At 58.4% G+C, this 16,127-nt stretch overlaps 5 protein-coding genes across 5 annotated transcripts; 1 reads left to right on the top strand and 4 right to left on the bottom strand.

The window, feature by feature from the left end:
* Positions 1 to 648: 648 nt before the first annotated feature.
* EHS24_000829 (uncharacterized protein) lies at positions 649 to 1,524 on the bottom strand (the record flags this gene model as incomplete). Its single annotated transcript, XM_028616645.1, has 4 exons — positions 649 to 1,012; positions 1,078 to 1,196; positions 1,247 to 1,406; positions 1,484 to 1,524. The coding sequence occupies 4 exons, from the start codon at positions 1,522 to 1,524 to the stop codon at positions 649 to 651; spliced, it is 684 nt and encodes a 227-aa protein (XP_028480502.1).
* Positions 1,525 to 1,840: 316 nt separating this feature from the next.
* On the top strand, positions 1,841 to 3,250 carry ADO1 (adenosine kinase; the record flags this gene model as incomplete). Its single annotated transcript, XM_028616644.1, has 4 exons — positions 1,841 to 1,882; positions 1,977 to 2,077; positions 2,137 to 2,215; positions 2,399 to 3,250. The coding sequence occupies 4 exons, from the start codon at positions 1,841 to 1,843 to the stop codon at positions 3,248 to 3,250; spliced, it is 1,074 nt and encodes a 357-aa protein (XP_028480501.1).
* Positions 3,251 to 4,153: 903 nt separating this feature from the next.
* EHS24_000827 (uncharacterized protein) lies at positions 4,154 to 8,950 on the bottom strand (the record flags this gene model as incomplete). Its single annotated transcript, XM_028616643.1, has 2 exons — positions 4,154 to 7,851; positions 8,113 to 8,950. The coding sequence occupies 2 exons, from the start codon at positions 8,948 to 8,950 to the stop codon at positions 4,154 to 4,156; spliced, it is 4,536 nt and encodes a 1,511-aa protein (XP_028480500.1).
* A 2,484-nt stretch (positions 8,951 to 11,434) lies between these two features.
* Positions 11,435 to 12,654, bottom strand: EHS24_000826 (uncharacterized protein; the record flags this gene model as incomplete). The annotated part of the gene is made up of 4 exons (XM_028616642.1): positions 11,435 to 12,088; positions 12,226 to 12,363; positions 12,417 to 12,539; positions 12,595 to 12,654. 4 exons carry the CDS (start codon positions 12,652 to 12,654, stop codon positions 11,435 to 11,437), a joined length of 975 nt encoding a protein of 324 aa, XP_028480499.1.
* Positions 12,655 to 13,572: 918 nt separating this feature from the next.
* On the bottom strand, positions 13,573 to 15,751 carry EHS24_000825 (uncharacterized protein; the record flags this gene model as incomplete). Its single annotated transcript, XM_028616641.1, has 4 exons — positions 13,573 to 15,276; positions 15,320 to 15,457; positions 15,501 to 15,623; positions 15,674 to 15,751. 4 exons carry the CDS (start codon positions 15,749 to 15,751, stop codon positions 13,573 to 13,575), a joined length of 2,043 nt encoding a protein of 680 aa, XP_028480498.1.
* Between the last annotated feature and the right edge of the window lie 376 nt (positions 15,752 to 16,127).

The following is a 16,127-nucleotide window of genomic DNA, read 5'->3' as shown; positions in this document are numbered from 1 at the left end:
GATCAGGTAACTAGCCGGTGGCCGAAGCCGCAGTGCTGCGCTACAATGTGGGACGGTGGTATACTGGGTACGGTGAGCGGCGGCCGCAGTACTGCCGTTCTCCGGGCAGAGAGTGTGATGGCAGAGGGTGGTCGCGGAATGCAGCAATATCGTCTCCACTGTCCCCACACTGTTGCCCACCTTCCCCACCTAGTGTCCACCAGATTGTGTGACATTCCGAAGTTTCCGGGTGCACGAGTCCGTTAATCGCAGCACGTCCGCGTCGACCTTGGGGGCAGACATGCGGCATACATGGTGTTAGACACCCTGCCAGGCATGGCACCATGCGGTCTGTCACCCAGGGGAGCCCCAGGCTATCAAATGAACATCGGAACCGGTGGTGGGGATGTGGCACCCAATTCCCTCCGTCTTAACGGAACACATATTCCGTTTTAACGGAACGAAGGTGATGAACAGGCAACGCCTCCTACCTCGCAGATGGCGATGGGTAGCGATGTGTTACGGCGAGCGCGACATTTCTCAGCTCAAGATACAACCCATCATGTTGCCGCCGGCAACTCATACACACCCGTGACGTTTTCCTTACAGGAGACATACCCCACGTGTCCAACATCTATTGCTCCCCTCTTTCTACGTTTCTACACTTTGCTACTGCGAAAGTTTGGCCGTGGCCATGCGGAAGCTCTGCCTCAAGTCGTCCGCCACGCCAATATCCTTTGCCTGGTCGCCGAGGTGGTCCACTTCGCCCCAGCTGAGAATCGTCCCGCGCCACATGCCCGCAACCTCGTCATAGTCGGCCTGGACGCGCATGACGCACGTGTTGAGACAGTGCTTCTTGGCATCGACACCTTGGTCGGGCACGAACGAGATGGGCTGGGATAAGAGGGATCCCAGCAGGGCGGAGAGGTAGGCGCCGTGCGAGACGACCAGGATGGTCGCGGAGGGGTCGGGAGCGCCAGGCTGGTCTGGGACGTGGGCAGCGAGAAAGGACTGGAGCCACTCGCCCACGCGCCTGCGGAAGCTGCGACGTCAGATGCCAAGGCGACCGGTGAGGAGGTGAGGCGCATCTGGACTCACGGAGCAGAGCCCTCCACATCCGAGGGAAGCACAGTGCCCGGTGTCCACCTCTGCCCGGACAGCGCACCGAGGTCGCGTTCCTTGAGTCCCGGGTCAGTCTGCACCACGAGGCCCGGGTGCTTGTCCACGAGAATCTGAGCCGTCTGACAGCGTGTCAGTGGAGAGTCACGCGAGCTTGGTCACTTGCCTCCTTGGCCCTCGCCAGAGACGAGCTCCATGCCTCTACAAAGGGCACGTCCTTGATATGCTCAGCCAGGAGAGCGGCTTCGTTTCGACCGGTATCGTTCAGTGACGTATCAATGTGGCCCTGGATAATGCCTTTGGCGTTGCTGACGGCGGCGTCAGTGTCTGTCTCGTTGCGCTGCACGAAAAGGAGGTACTCCGCAGAGCCAGAGACCTGACTCACTATTCTGTCTGGCCATGACGGACAAAGTAGATAAGCACCATGGTGGAGAGAGAGTATGGACAACACGAGGCGAGATGAGATACACTCCATCGTCTTTCGGCCTTTGAATTCGGTGACGCCCGACAATGACACACACCGCCAGCTGATTGTGCCCCGCCCAGAGCCGGAAACGATCGGCGAGAACTGCCACGCGACACGCACGTGCTTTTGGATAAACGTAAATTAAATCCCAAAAGATAAAATGGTCTCTGCGTGGTGGTGGCGCGGTGCACGCGGCGGCAGGGGTGGCTCCATGTTTCTGGATTGTTCAACGTGCGTCTTTCCAGCACCACCCAACCCATCTCCATATCATCCAAAATGGCCGCTTCCCCCATCGTCGTCTGCATTGGCAACCCCCTCGTGAGTATCTTTGGCAGCTTGCTCATCGTGCTCTCAACGAGCCGAGCTGTGGCGCGCTGGAAGCTTCCTGTCTCAGCTCTCTGACACGTTCCAGCTCGACATCCAGGTGTCGGCCGCCCAGGGCCCCCAGTTCCTTGAGAAGTACGAGCTCAAGTCGAACGACGCCATCCTCGCCGAGGACAAGCACATGCCCATGTGAGTGGAGAGAGAGAGGAAAAATGGAAAGAGGGGAAGAGGTTCTGACTGGTATTCAGCTACGAGGACGTTGTCGCCAACGCCGAGGTCACCTACGTTGCCGGCGGTGCCGCCCAGAACGCTGCCCGCGCTGCTTCGGTGAGTACGACGAGGAAGAGTCGTTGTGGACAGGCTTAGGAATGGAGCGAGGGACTGTTGGCTCTGGAGCACACGATGTTGTCTGAGAGCCAACACAATCGTCGCCCTTCTGCCATGTTCCTCGGACCTTGCCGGCCCTTTGATCGATCGTGCCATGACGACCAAACGCTAATAAACACACAGTACGTTCTCCCCGCCCAGTCGGTTGCCTACATCGGCTCGGTTGGTGACGATGAGCTCGCCAAGACCCTCGCCTCTGTCAACGAGACTGAGGGTGTTGTCTCGGCCTACGAGGTCCAGCCCGCCCCCGCCAAGACTGGTGCTTGCGCCGTCATCCTCTCGAACCACGACCGTTCGCTCGTGACCACCCTCCGTGCCGCCGAGATGTTCCACCCCGCTCACCTCGCCAAGGCCGAGGTCGCCTCGCTCATCCACGGTGCCAAGTACTTCTACATTGGTGGCTTCTTCCTCACCCACGGCATCGAGTCTGCCCTCGAGGTCGCCAAGGCCGCCTCGGCCGCCGGCAAGACTGTCGTCCTCAACCTCTCGGCGCCCTTCATCGCCCAGTTCTTCAAGGTCCAGCTTGAGGAGCTCCTCCCCCACGTCGACATTCTCATCGGCAACGAGTCCGAGGCCGCCGCCTACGCCGAGGCCTCGGGTCTCGGCCAGGCCACCCTTGCCGAGATTGCCACCACCCTCGCCGTCCTCCCCAAGTCGAACGCGTCGCGCCCCCGTGTCGTTGTCATCACCCAGGGCGCCGACTCGACCCTCGTCGCCTCGTCGTCGCCCTCGACCTCGGCCGCCAACCTCAAGCCCGAGGACGCCAACCCCAAGGTCTACCCCGTCCCCAAGCTCGCCGACGACAAGATCATTGACACCAACGGCGCCGGCGACATGTTCGCCGGCGGCTTCCTCGGCGCCGTCGCCCAGGGCAAGACCCTCGACGAGGCCATCGAGGTCGGCCACAAGCTCGGCCAGATGTGCTGTGGCCAGATCGGCCCCAAGCTCGCCTTCCCCAAGGTCAACGTCCTCTAAACCAACCAACCCCTGTTATAAAGACATTGCTTTTAGCAAAAAAACAACATCTGTGTTTAAAGAGTCAGTTGTACGGGCTTCAACCGCCGCCTTGCATACCCTCACCCCAACATAAACTCCTTGTGATCCCCATACCCCAACCCATCAAAAAACAACCCGGCACCCCCCCCCCCCCCCCTACACAAACCACATACACAAACCCTACCCATAGAAACTGGGGATGCATCATTTCAACAGTGAAAGAAAAAGCAGGTCGCAGAGAATTGGCGGGCCGTGTCGCAAAATCTTACGCGTCTGCCGACTATAGTGTGGCGCTTTTGGCGCGTGGTGAGTGGCATGACTGGTTGACTGGAGCGCTGGTGAATCACCACCGACCGCGCACCCGGCGAGATCCGACGCGCCTGCCAAGAGATCAAGAGAACACACTTGGCTGTTGGGTAGGTGGAGCAATGAATGGTCTCAGCGTCGACACTCTTGTGGCTGCTGGTGTCTGTCTCACTTTATTCCATTTCGAAATAATACATACCTCCTCCTGGTCGTCGTCGCCATCGTCGTCGTACGTGGCCCATTCGCACCACGCTCACAACGCCCACTGCCGCCATGTCACCCTGCGTCCCGCGCTCTCGCCCTCCTCGCCATCCGCCACTCGCCACAGCTTACACGTTATCGAAACTATGCATGCTAACGCACTCTATATGGCAATCCCAAGCAGGCAGAAAAACACACTGCACCTTGAAAACAGCAGTAACTAATAGGTTTAAAAGCGGGGGCGGGGGGGTAAAATGATGGGGATGGGGGGGGGGGGGGGGGGGGGAGGTGGTGTCGGTGGAGGTGTTTGCTCGCGAGCTATAATGGGAAACATAGGCGGGAATCCTTGTAAATCCATCTGTGTGTGATTTTCTCTTACAACGCGTGCGAAAAGCCGTCGCTTGTTGGTCGCTCGGGCGATGCGCGGCCGCCAGCACCAGCGCCGTCCGGGTGCGTGGGCGAGTGCAGCGTCTCCTCGGGGCTGGACCCGTGCGACACGACCGAGTGGCGCGTGTTGGTCGTGCTGGAGCGGTTGCGCGGCTTGAGGATGCTGTTTGCGCGCGTGCGCAGACGGCCAAACGGCGAGTTGCCGGGGGACATGGGCGTGGCCTGGTCGTGGCTGTGGTTGTTGCGGTTCAGGCGGCGCAGCGTGTACCGGTTGTTGCGGTTCTCCTTGGACACCTCGGACAGGCGCGACTGCATGCGCTGGATGGCGACACCGTGCTCCTCCATGGTAAAGTCGAAGCCGCGCGACGCCTCGCGGTGCAGACCCGTGGACATGTCCACCTGCGAGCCCGTGCGCGCCGAGGGCTGCACGCCAAAGCGGCCAGACTGGAAGCTGGGACGCGGGTGCGTCGACTCAAAGCTGGCGCGTCCGCGGTCGATGCTGCTACGCAGGGCCGTTGGGGTGTCGTTGTTGGGCGAGCCGGCCGACGAGAACTGGTGCAGGGCAATGTCGTCGCCGTTCTCCGGAGTGAGGAGACGGCTGTGGTCATACTCTGCGCCCTTTTCGTTGGGACCCCTTTGGGTAATGTCGAGCTTGCCACCGAGCATTGGGTCGGTGTTGACATCGACATCCGGGTGGTACTTGCGGACAAGACGCATAAGGTCAATGTCGTTGGGCCACAGGTTCTGGTTGCCATACTTGATGAGGTAGCGCGGGAGAAGGGCGAGAATCAGGGTAAACGCCCAGCCGAACCAGCACGCAGCGGCACGGAAGAGGAACACGTCGTTGCCGTAAATGTTGGTCTGGTAGAGCGTGGGCGGGATGATGGTGTAGATGGCAGTGAAGACCCAGACGAGGAAGGGACCGATCCACACGGCGAAGACGACCCACCAGCTCCACGAGTCAATGTTGAGACCCGAGAACAGGTTGGCAACAAAGACACCGACAATGGCCATGACGCTGGACATTTCGTCCTTGAACACGTCAAAGCCGTCACCACGGGCGGTAGTCGTGTCGTACGTGTAGCAGAGGAAGAAGAAGACGACGGCAGTCTGGTAGACACCCTCAAAGAGGTAGTACAGGAACTTGCTCCAGTTGTAGTACCTGCCCTCGCGGCTGTAGCGGTACAGTTCGGGGAGCGCCATGAGAATGTCGTCGTCAATGTTCCTCTCAAAGAGGCCCATGGCGATGACGGGGCACAGCGTCCAGAACACGTTCCAGAACAGCAGGAAGATGTAAGGGTAGACGTAGGTGGTCGACCATCCACAGTAGATCTGGAACCAGAACAGGATACCGAAACCAACAACGTTCTTGTAGAAGAAGTTGAGGATCATGGTCGCATTGCGGAAGTAGGACCAGTGGCCGTGGACGAGCAGGAGACGCTTGAGGAAGCGGAACTGGCCAATGGCGAAGTCGGACGAGTTGACGGCCTGGAGACCCTCCTCACCCGAGATACCGACACCGACGTCGGCAGCCTGGATCATGGATACGTCGTTGGCACCGTCACCGATAGCAAGACACATGGCACCGAGGTTGTCCTTGATGAGACGGACAATCTGGGCCTTTTGGAGAGGCGAGACACGGCAGCAGATGACCGTGTTGCACTTGACCGACAGCTCGAGCAACAGGTCGCTCGTCTCGGGGTCGTTAAACGCCTGCGTGAGCGCACTGCCGTCAATGACCAGCGAAAAGCCGCCGGGGCGCGTGCCATTGTCGTCGCCAACGAGCGAATGCGCGCCAGTGTTGACACGCTGGAGCTGGGTCGAACGCCGGGTCTCGTGTTGGGCAAGCGAGTTGGTTTGTGTCAATGAATTGTCGTCAAAGAAGCCCTCGAGCGAGTCGCGCAACTGTTCGTAAATCGTGTGGTGGCCGTCGCGGATGATGATGAGGTTGGCATCCGGAGTGAGGAGGTTGGTGGTGTAACCAATGGCAACAGCAGTCTCGAGCTTGTCGCCGGTGGCGACCCAGACCTTGATGCCGGCGCGCTTGAGGTCGGCAATGGTGCCGGGCACACCGTCCTGGAGCTTGTCCTCGATGGCGGTGGCACCAAGGAGCGAGAGGTTACACTCGAGCTGGGCGGAGACCTGGTCAATCTTGACCTCGCGGTCGTCCATGGCAATCTCGGCATCGTGGTAGGCCTGCGCCCACTCTTCGTACTCGGCATTGTCGAGGAGACGGTAAGCGAGACACAGGGTACGAAGACCCTCGCTGGCAAACGTCTGGAGGTCCTTGTCGGTCTGCTCGCGAAGCTTGGCCTGGGACTCGTCGTCCTTGCTCAGGCGGTCAAAGATAATGTTGTCGGCACCCTTGGTGAGCAGGAACAGGCGGCCGTCTTGGTCGAGCTTGCGCACAACAACCGACATGCGCTTACGGGCCGAGCTAAACTCGAGCACGTGGAGCAGCTCGTACTCGTCGGGCTCGGACGAGAAGGGAGTCTGGAGCTTGAGAATGTTGCGGTCGCGACCACGGAAGACAAAACCGACATCGGCAGCGGCCTGGACGAGGGCGGCCTCGTCGGGCGACTGGGCCTTGTACTCGATGACTCCAGGCTCGGGCTCGCCAACAACGACAGTGTGGCAGAGACCGAGAACAGCAAAGAAACCGTGGAGGATACGAGACTGCTCCGTGTCGGCGTCTGCAAGGTCGCGCTGGATCTGAGCGTCGCGGAAGAGGGGGATCTCGCGCTCGCGGGTGGCGGGCTTGTCGTTGACGTCGCTGTCCTCCGAGTCGTCCGAGTCAAACTTGAGGGCGGTGCTCTTCTTCTCGGCCTCCTTTTGCATGTCGTCCTCAGTGTCCTCGCCGTAGTAGATGTGGCCGCCAACAGAGCACTGGCGGAACACCATGACGTTCTGGGTGAGGGTACCAGTCTTATCCGAGAAGATGTACTCGATCTGTCCGAGGTCGTCTGAAAGGTTCCAGGAGCGCGCGAGGGTGCGGAACTTGTGTCCGTTCTTAAAGTACTGGAGGTCGTGGTCCCAGAAGATGAAGAGGGCCTGGACAGTACGCACAAACTCGATCGAAATGTAGAGCGAGATGGGGATAATGTTCTGGAACGTGATCAGGGCGTTCAGGAATGTAATGAGACCGTTGATGTTGACATTGTCGCCGGGCCTGTCGTCGTACAGTGTCCAGTACGAGTTGTCCCTGTACCACTGGACTTCGAGGACGTGGTCGACAATACCACACACCAGCGAGATGGCACCGAGGACAGCCAGGTTGAAGAGAACCTGGGGGTTCATCTGGCGCTCGACCTTGGAACGCTTCGAGGGCGTGCCGCCCGAGTTCTGGACAATCTTGCTGTCGTCACCAGTGTACACAACAATGCCAATGACCCAAGCAGTGTTACGCAGAACACATCCACGGAGCAACGTGGTGTCGAGCGAGATTGCGTATGTGACGTCGTCACCGTTCTCATCGGCGAGGATAGCAGCACCGTTCAGGCGGTACATGTTCACCTCGGGGATGTCGAGGTCGAGGCGCATGCGAACCTGGGAGCAGGCTGTCGCCGAGTCGAGGTGCGACAGCCCCATAACACCGTGACGCGACTTGAGGTTGGTCTCGCCATCGAGGTTCTTGGTCTCGACGTAGGCGACATCCTCTTCCTCGGAAGTTGCGCAAATGATAACATCTGCAGGTTTGTTAGCTTGGTGCACGGACGTTTTACGAGAAGTGGAGGTGGCGGACAGGCTCAGGAAGCGGTGAGGGGGAGGGGGGGGGGGGGGGGTAGCCGGCGCAGGCGGGTTTCGTGCCGCGTCGTCGACGTCGGTGTGGTGCACAAGAGACGACGTAAACATGGCGCCCATGGCGTGGCCGGCCGCCCACGCACGCTTGCTTGCCGAGGGGTGGGTCTTCTAACCTCGCTACTCCTTTCACGTGTGTGTGTACTCACCAGCGGGGACCTGCTCGTGGTCGTAAATCTTGACAAAGTCGCCGACCTTGAGGTCTTCCCAGATGGTGCGCTGCCAGCCAAGAGTCTTGGTGGAGTCTTCGGCTTCCGGGTCGTCCTCCCAGTGCGAGACCTGGGAGCGCATGCGAGTAATGCCGTGGCCGTCGGTGTGCTCGACAGCGAGTGAAGGACGGCGCGCGGCTTCCTCCTCCTGCTGCTTGGCTGCGAGCTCTGCTGCCTTTTTCTTCTTGCTCTTGGGCATGGGGATGCCCTTGACGAACGTCTTGGCCTTGGGGGCCATGGGGTTCTTGTTCTCGTAGCCGTCGCCGCCGAGGGTGTGGACCACCGAGTGGTTGACCTGGCGATCGGCCTGGTGGCGCTTGACATCTTCAAAGCCGTCCTTTCCTGCGGTAACGAGGAGAATGACGATGAGGGGCAGGATGACGAGACCGGGGCTGACGGTGGCAAACTTGGGGAAGAACTGGAGAATGTCGATGGCGAGGAAGAAGATGTTGGCCACACGCCTGAACTGCTCAAACAGGTTGCGCGGGAGGAAGGTGATGACGGTGTATTTTGACGTGAGGTTTTGGTTTGACGCAAACATCTTGGACTTGATCGGCTTGCCCTTCTTGTCATAGTAGTCGGCAGGAATGGGCTCGTTGATAAAGATGGAACGCGCCTCTGGTGGCGCCTTCTTCTTGTGTATCAGGCCAGAGAAGAACTTGGACGTGGGGTTGGAAACGTTGCGCGTGTACCAGCCGTCCTTCTTCTTCTTTATCGTCGTCGCCCCCCGCCGGCGACGGCGAGGCACGAGCGGTGCCCCCGACGTCGAGGCGGGCATGATGGGCGGTGAGGCGGGCTCTAGTACCCCGGTAATGGTGGGCGTGACGCGGGGTTGCGACGCCGAAGACAGTGTCAAGGACGGGGACGGTGGGTGGGAGGAGAGGGGGAGGAGGTGGGGGGAGCTGGATTTACAAGCTGGCTCGACGCGTGTTAGGCGGGAGGGGTGGAGCGAGCGGCAATGTCAAGGTGGTACCCAGGACCAGAGGATGTTTGTTGTTTGTGTCGATGGTTAGGGGAGGGGGGGTGGGTGGGTGGTTGCAGGGATTTGGACAAGACGAGGGATAGTTGTGGTGTGCGTGTAGAGTGGCCAGACTGGGGACGGGAGATGGGTTGGAAAGCGTTGCGTGCGGTGTATGACAAAGTGGCCGAAGGGCAGCGACGAGGGCGCTGGGCGGGCGGGGGAGGAGAGAGAGAAACGCAAAGGCGCCCGGCGGCGGGCGGCGGCGGCGGCGGCGCAAGGGTGGAGGGAGAGCGCGCAAAGGGGCGGGGCTGCGACGCAGGCCTCCGTTTCTGGCAAAAACCTGGACCCAGATGTCTGTGTCCGAGCCTCGGCCTCCGGGGGTAGCCGACGGGTGGGTGGGGTGTGTTGCAGGTAATGTATGCAGCAGCAGTGGAGATGGTTATGCTCTGCCTGTTGGTGAGAGAGAGAGAGATGTATGGCCGGAAGGGAGGATTAAACGTGTGTGGTGTGTCTTGGTCTCACTCTCTCATCCCGTGTGTGTATGCATGGCTCTTTGCCTTCCTTCCTTGCCTTCCTTGCATCCTTGCCTTCCTTTGCCTTGCTTGTCTCTCGGCTCAGCTGCTGATACGGCTATAGCGCTGGGCAACAACAGTCCATGGAGTGAAAAATATAAATTGCCTCCGCTCTCCTCTGGTATTAACCCGCCCGTGCGCGACCAAGGCGGCGGCGGCGGCGGCCAGAAGGGCGACGTCACCCACATCACACCCAGCGCGCGTGCGGCCGCGCACTGGGACGCGTTGTGGTCCGACCCGCCCCGACAGGCCGAGAGAGGGAGAGAGACCTGACAAACCTGTTCCTCTTGCGCTTTGCTTGCGCTCCATAGATCGTGTCAATTAACCTCTCTTTTTCTCTTTTCCTGACAATCCACAAGCCTCCTCGTATAGCTCCTTATAGCGCTCCTCGTCTTTCCTGTGACACCATGGAGCCTGGCCCAGGACGAGGCCGACCGCGCGCGTTTGTATTGAATGAGTAACCAGAAGGCGACCCTGCAGTACAATTTGGATCCAAACAAATCTATTTCCCCCCTTAACCGGCACACCACATGACCCAAAACGGGAGACATGCCAAGCAGCAGGCAGCCGAGAGCACGTAAACACCGTGACGTGGGTGTCGCTGCCCCGCCCAGGTGGCCCAGGTGGCCCACCTGGGCTACCGTGGCGTGTTCTGCACCTCGCGTTGCCCGCGTCGTTACCCCACCGGGCCCCGTCGCCCCCGCTGGCGTCGTCTCCAGCGACGTCGGCGGCGCGTGTCCATGCTGATCGATCAGCACAGGTGCGCACAGGATCGGGAAACCGGCCCAGGCCTGCAGCTCCTGCAGCCTGCAACGCGCGCAGATACACGGCGGAACCGGAGGCGATGACGTCTAGAACATCTGCGTGTACCTGTCGACTACGTCCACCCAACCCACAGCTTTTAATCTAATCGCTTCCCCCGTAAAAAGGCAATGCTGGGTGGGACACGACTCCCCCGGCCGACAAAAGATAACAAAACCGTAGAGGCAGACATTTCAACAGCGCCATCAGCCATCGAAAATACACACTTCCCCATCGAGGTTCAAACTTGTGTGGATGCGCAGGATTGACGTATGCTCCTGTCTCATTTGCCGCCCCTGGCCGATACTCTTGTTGACGAGCACAAAGCAGAGTGGGGTATCGCGGAGACGTCCTTACATGCATATACGCCCAGCGGCCAGCAACCGCGTGGGTCAGGCAAGCCGAGCTTGCGCATCCATATGTCGGCACCGAGGTCGGGTCTCGAACGCATGACCACACATCTGTCGACACGCTAAAGAGGCCATGGCGCACAGCGGCGGTGCATGTACACTGCACACAGCACACCGCATACATCGCATGACGACAAGGGGCACAGCTCGTTATCGCTGGTGCTCGCCGGTGTGTGTGTGCTCGCCTCTGAACAATACCTGCTGGCCGTTAGCAGCAGGCGCGACCTACAGACAGGGCTGCGCTGTTCTTAGCAGCACCCTCGCTTATCCCACACTGTTTGTGGCTACCTCTCCAAATCAAATACATCCAGTTCCAGACTCCCGACCTTGGCATGAGCGAGCACGATGCGTCGTTGTACGTATAGGGCAAGACCTCCAACAAAGCTAGTTACTTGCCATGCTCCCTTCCATGTTGCAACTTTTATTCATTCGAGTCAATACTTGAACCACAAGCCTGTTAGGAACGCGACTAGGGAGTAGACGTATTTTCCCCTTGCGTGTTCCCCCACCACCCTCAATCACAACTGGCTACGATAGACGGAGGCCTCTTCGAGGAAGTCCTGAATGATACCCTCAACACGTCCATGGTAGTTTTCAACCTTGAAATATTCATTTTCAACTTGAAGCTCACGGCACCCGCGGGTTGTCCACTGCAGTACCTTCTCCGCGTAGGTAGCCTCGAAGTGGCACACTTTATCGAGCCCGGGACCGAGGAGGTCGGCAATGGCCTCCCACTGGCTGGTCCTCAAGGTCCGGAATAAGGGAAGGCCGAGAAAAATGATCGACTGCTTGCTGCGTTCCAGGAACATCTTCAGTTTGAGAACTGGCCTTTTCTTGGACAGCTTGAGCCTTGACCAGAGCACGGGAGCTCCCAAAATTGCACAGCGCCATGTTGTACAAACACCTGTCATGCTGAAGACAACGTCGGGCTTAACGTGCTCCTTGGGAACCTTGCCCTTGTATGTGGGTCCTGTTACCTTGTGTTCGGGATCGACGTCCTTCCATTTGGGATCGGCCTCCATGGCAAAGGTGCCGATGGCCACAATGAGCTCAACCGGAAGGTCGGCCCACGGGGAAGTTGACGTAGGCGGCGGCGGTGGGAGTAGGGACTGAAGCCGCGCATACTCGTCCTGCACGTTGCGAATGGGATAATAATCGGCCTTGATACTCCCCTGATGAATGCAGGAGTTTGCTGCTTCAAGACAACGCCAAGCGACGGCGCCATCGTCTTGCGCAAGATACAGCTCCGCAAGCAGCAACCAAAACTGCCACAAATTAGCCCATTTCAAGGCTCAACACCAGCACATACCTCTGGCAGTTTGTCGTTTCGCTTGCACACCCGAGTCACTTGCTCTCTGGCCGCCTCGATGCTGTCCTGGTCGAGGTGCAGGAGAGACCTGCACAGGGCGAGTCTGGGTTTGCGTGGTGCGTAACCGAATGCGAAGGCCTATCATCAGAGTCAGGACGGGGTCCGTGCGGGGACAAGATGCACATACTCACCTCGTTGAAGGCGTCGGCGGCTTCCTCATACTCGCCAACCTTGTAAAGTGCGCTTCCACGCTCGAACTGGATTTTTGCTTCCTTAACGTCTTGCATGGACGTCCCGTCAACGGGAGGTGTATACTGTGAAGAGCGTCAGCGAAATGTACAGAACGGCGGCTTGGCTGAGCGGTCTCACAGTGTATCCCGTCTCGAGCAAGTGGCGACGGGGGAGTGGCTTGGTGGGACGGCGTGGCATGGTGAGAGGGAATGAATGGTGAGAGGGAATGAATGGTGAGAGGGAATGGACGGTGAGAGGGAATGAATGGTGAGAGGGAATGGACGGCGAGAGGGAATGGACGGTGAGAGGGAATGGACGGTGAGAGCTGATGAGGGGAAGAGTTGGGTTGGGCGTATGTATCTATATGTGCGTGTTTTTTTTTTTAAAAAAAAAAGAGCGGCCGCCTGACTTGCTCGGCTACGTGTGCAGAAGCATCGGATCCATCACGCACCATGAACTGGTGACCTCGCAAGCTCGCGCCCTGTGTGCATCAGGTGCAGCATTAGCTGACATTGGCCATCAGCTGACATACTTCTTGCGTTCTTGGGTGCAGCGCTGGCAAGACCTGGTGACCTCGCGCCCTGTGTGTTGGAATGAAGAAGAATGCAAAGTTGAGAAAATAATCACAGAAAATCCAACTTAAATGGGATATGACGCCTTTGACACTGTGTTGCGCACACCAACACCGTGTGCATCTGAAGCAACAACATCACCTGCCATATTTATCGGATCCGACACGGTAATCACCTGGTTACTCCAGGTCATGTGCATCCCACGCAGCATCAGCTGTCCACGATTCAGACATCCCTGTGGGAGGTGTGGCATTCCTCATCGAACTTGTAACACCATGTTGACCAGAATTCATCCATCCTTACACACTGCCAAGAATTTACCCACTGCCCAGGCGCTAAGATGCAATGGGTCCCAGCGGCGGATCATGTGAAGTGCATACAGCACGCAACATACTTTGCATGACGACAAGGAAACACGCTGGCCCTTGCAGGGGCCCTCGATCGCGAAGCGCAGTTACTGCAACATGCCGTCCAAAGCAGCCTCCTTCCTACGAGGGGGTGGACACATGAATGTTGTGGCATGAGAGAAGGAAAATCAATACCCCTAGTCCGACTCCCATAGGCTCAGTTCCTCCCCCATACTTTTATTGAATCTCTCATGGCACCATTGCTCGGACAGGTCATAGAGCCGGTGAAGTTTTCCAGCGGCAACCACGAGCCGACCCGACCCATCAGGGAGGACACGTCTCCCACTGGCGTCCACGTCCAAGTCATGTTTACTGATCATGGCAACCAGCCACTCTTCACGTTCGTTTCGCTCCGGCTTTTCGGTGTCATGTTTTGCGGCATCCTGCAGTTCGACAAGGGAGGATACTTGTTCCGATGCTGGCAACGTGGTGTTGTTCTCGTTCAACACGGCCAGGGGGTCACGGAGATTGTCCTTGTCCCACCCGTAATACTGAAGGAGAGTCTTGAGCTGGTAGTCCGTTTCCTGGTGGAATGTCTGGAATGGCAGTGCATGGGAGCCGGGATTGAAGGCGAGCCACAGCAGCTGGGCGACCCCGTGTGGGCGGCGAGTGGTGCGGCTTTCAACTATGGACAGCAGACGGTCGCTGGCGATGTCAATACCCTGTATTGACAATGCCCTCAAGTTGGGAAGGAGAAGCGTGGCGGGGTCGATGGTCAGGTCGGCGACCAAATAGGTAAGCCATCCTCCGATGTGGAGGTGTTGGAGGTTGTCCAGGTCGGGCAAGTGTTTGATGACCAGCGCCGCATTCAATGGGGCACCACACATCGAAAGAGACACCAGGTTGGATAGACCTTGACGGGCTGCCATCCGGGTGAAAGGGCCATCCGTATCGACGCTGCAATGCATGTCATGCCATTGGAGGGAGGCCGGGTTCGGAGAATCGATGTAGTCCATAAGCTTCGCGTCATATTCAAAGCCCAACACTTGGAGATTGGGCAGGTGGATACTGCCAACTTCGTTTCCCTTCTCGTTCCAATCCACTATCTTGAGTACCTTGACTTTGGAGCACTCGCGGAGGAACTCGCAGACACTCCAAACTACGCCTTGGAATGTCTCAAGAGCGCCTAAACGGGCAGACCCTTGAGGAAGATCTTTAGAACTAGAAAGGTCGATGTCGGCCACGATGGACCTCAGCGTTGGGTGACTTTCATCTATGCCGCCCGTGATCCAAGCAATGATCAGAGGCTCTCCTGTGCCACCGGGTTGCTCAAAGTGTTGAAGCTGACCGAACATGCCTCGCCAGAGACCCGGAAGCTTGTTGATGTAGACACTGTGCACGTTCTCGAGTACAGGAAGAAGATCGGTGGTGATGGCCTCACACGTGGCCTCCCATTTGGCCTGCTTCGCCTCGGTCCACAATACGGGCCGGTAGTACTCAAACGAAGGAACGCGGAGTTCCAAGATTGACTGCTTGCTGAACTCGAGCCACTTCTTCATTTTGGCCACCGGATGGTCCACTGTGAGGTCGAGGCGCGACCAGAGAATAGGAGAGCCGAAAGCCACACGGCGCCACGTCGAACATACACGTCCCATGGTGATGACATAGTCGGGGTTGGCCGCCAAGGCGAATTCGCCAATGTTGACAAGCAACTCGACTGGAAGAGTGGCCCAGCCCGTCTGGATAAGGCTGTGCATGCCCGCCGGGAGCAAGGCTTCCAGGCGAGCATGTTTGGTCTTCATGTCTGGGGTGATACAGAAGGGGTCTGCGGTGATGAGGGTACGTCGAGCGGTTCCGGGCCTGCCTTCGGCCAGGTAGAGCTCCGCCAGAAGTAACCAGCACTGTAACGAATTAGTGACATTCTACTTGTCGATTGGCACATACCTCGGGCCTTGCAGGATTGACTTTGCATACGTTGGTCATGTGGCGCCTCGCTGCCTTGACGTTCCTTTCTTCGAGGTGCAGCAGTGACTTGCACAGAGCCATTTTCGCCTCGCGGGATGCATATCCAAACGAATAAGCCTTTTTCAGTCAGGATTCGATCTGCAGCACTGACTAAACGTACCTCGTTGAAGGCCTTGGCAGCTTTCATGTACTCCCCGTCCCGGTGGAGCCTGGCTCCACGCACAAAATGGAGCCTTGCTTTCCGGCTGTCTTGCAAATAGTTGGGGTGAACAGCGGGCTTGCGCTGTGACTGGCTTCAGCTCCACAAAAAGGTGATCCAGCTGGGGTACTCACCTCGTCAACCGTCTCGACTTCCCTCTCTTCTCCTGGGTCGTATCCAACCAGGTCCAGATAACGACGGCGTGGTGGCATGATGAGAAGGGATGGGTGAGAGTGTGAGAGTGAGACTGGGGTTGCTTTTCGCTTGACCTACTGACCTGCTGTATGTGCGTCTGCGTGCGTGTGAAGCATCGGATTCACAGTGCATACGCCCACCCGCCTGAACCTGTGTACGGGTTCTGTGTGTGGCTTTCCAGCCTGTGTGCATCCGAAGCAGGCATCAGCTGCCAGACTCATCGGATCCAGCGCTGTCACCTGGCGAATTTGCGATCCCTGTGCACCTGCGCATCCGACGCCGCATCAGCTGTCGTCATTTCGCATCAGCGCGTCAGTTCGAGGCATCCCTGTGGGGACGGTGTGGCAGTGGGGCAATGTTTCCTCGCGGAAATGGCATTACGTTGACCAAAAC

This window comes from Apiotrichum porosum (assembly GCF_003942205.1).
Source record: "Apiotrichum porosum strain DSM 27194 chromosome Unknown scaffold_1, whole genome shotgun sequence".
NCBI classification, from domain to species: domain Eukaryota; kingdom Fungi; phylum Basidiomycota; class Tremellomycetes; order Trichosporonales; family Trichosporonaceae; genus Apiotrichum; species Apiotrichum porosum.
The sequence above is the reverse complement of the archived record's forward strand: the minus strand, read 5'-3'. Positions and strand labels throughout refer to the sequence as shown.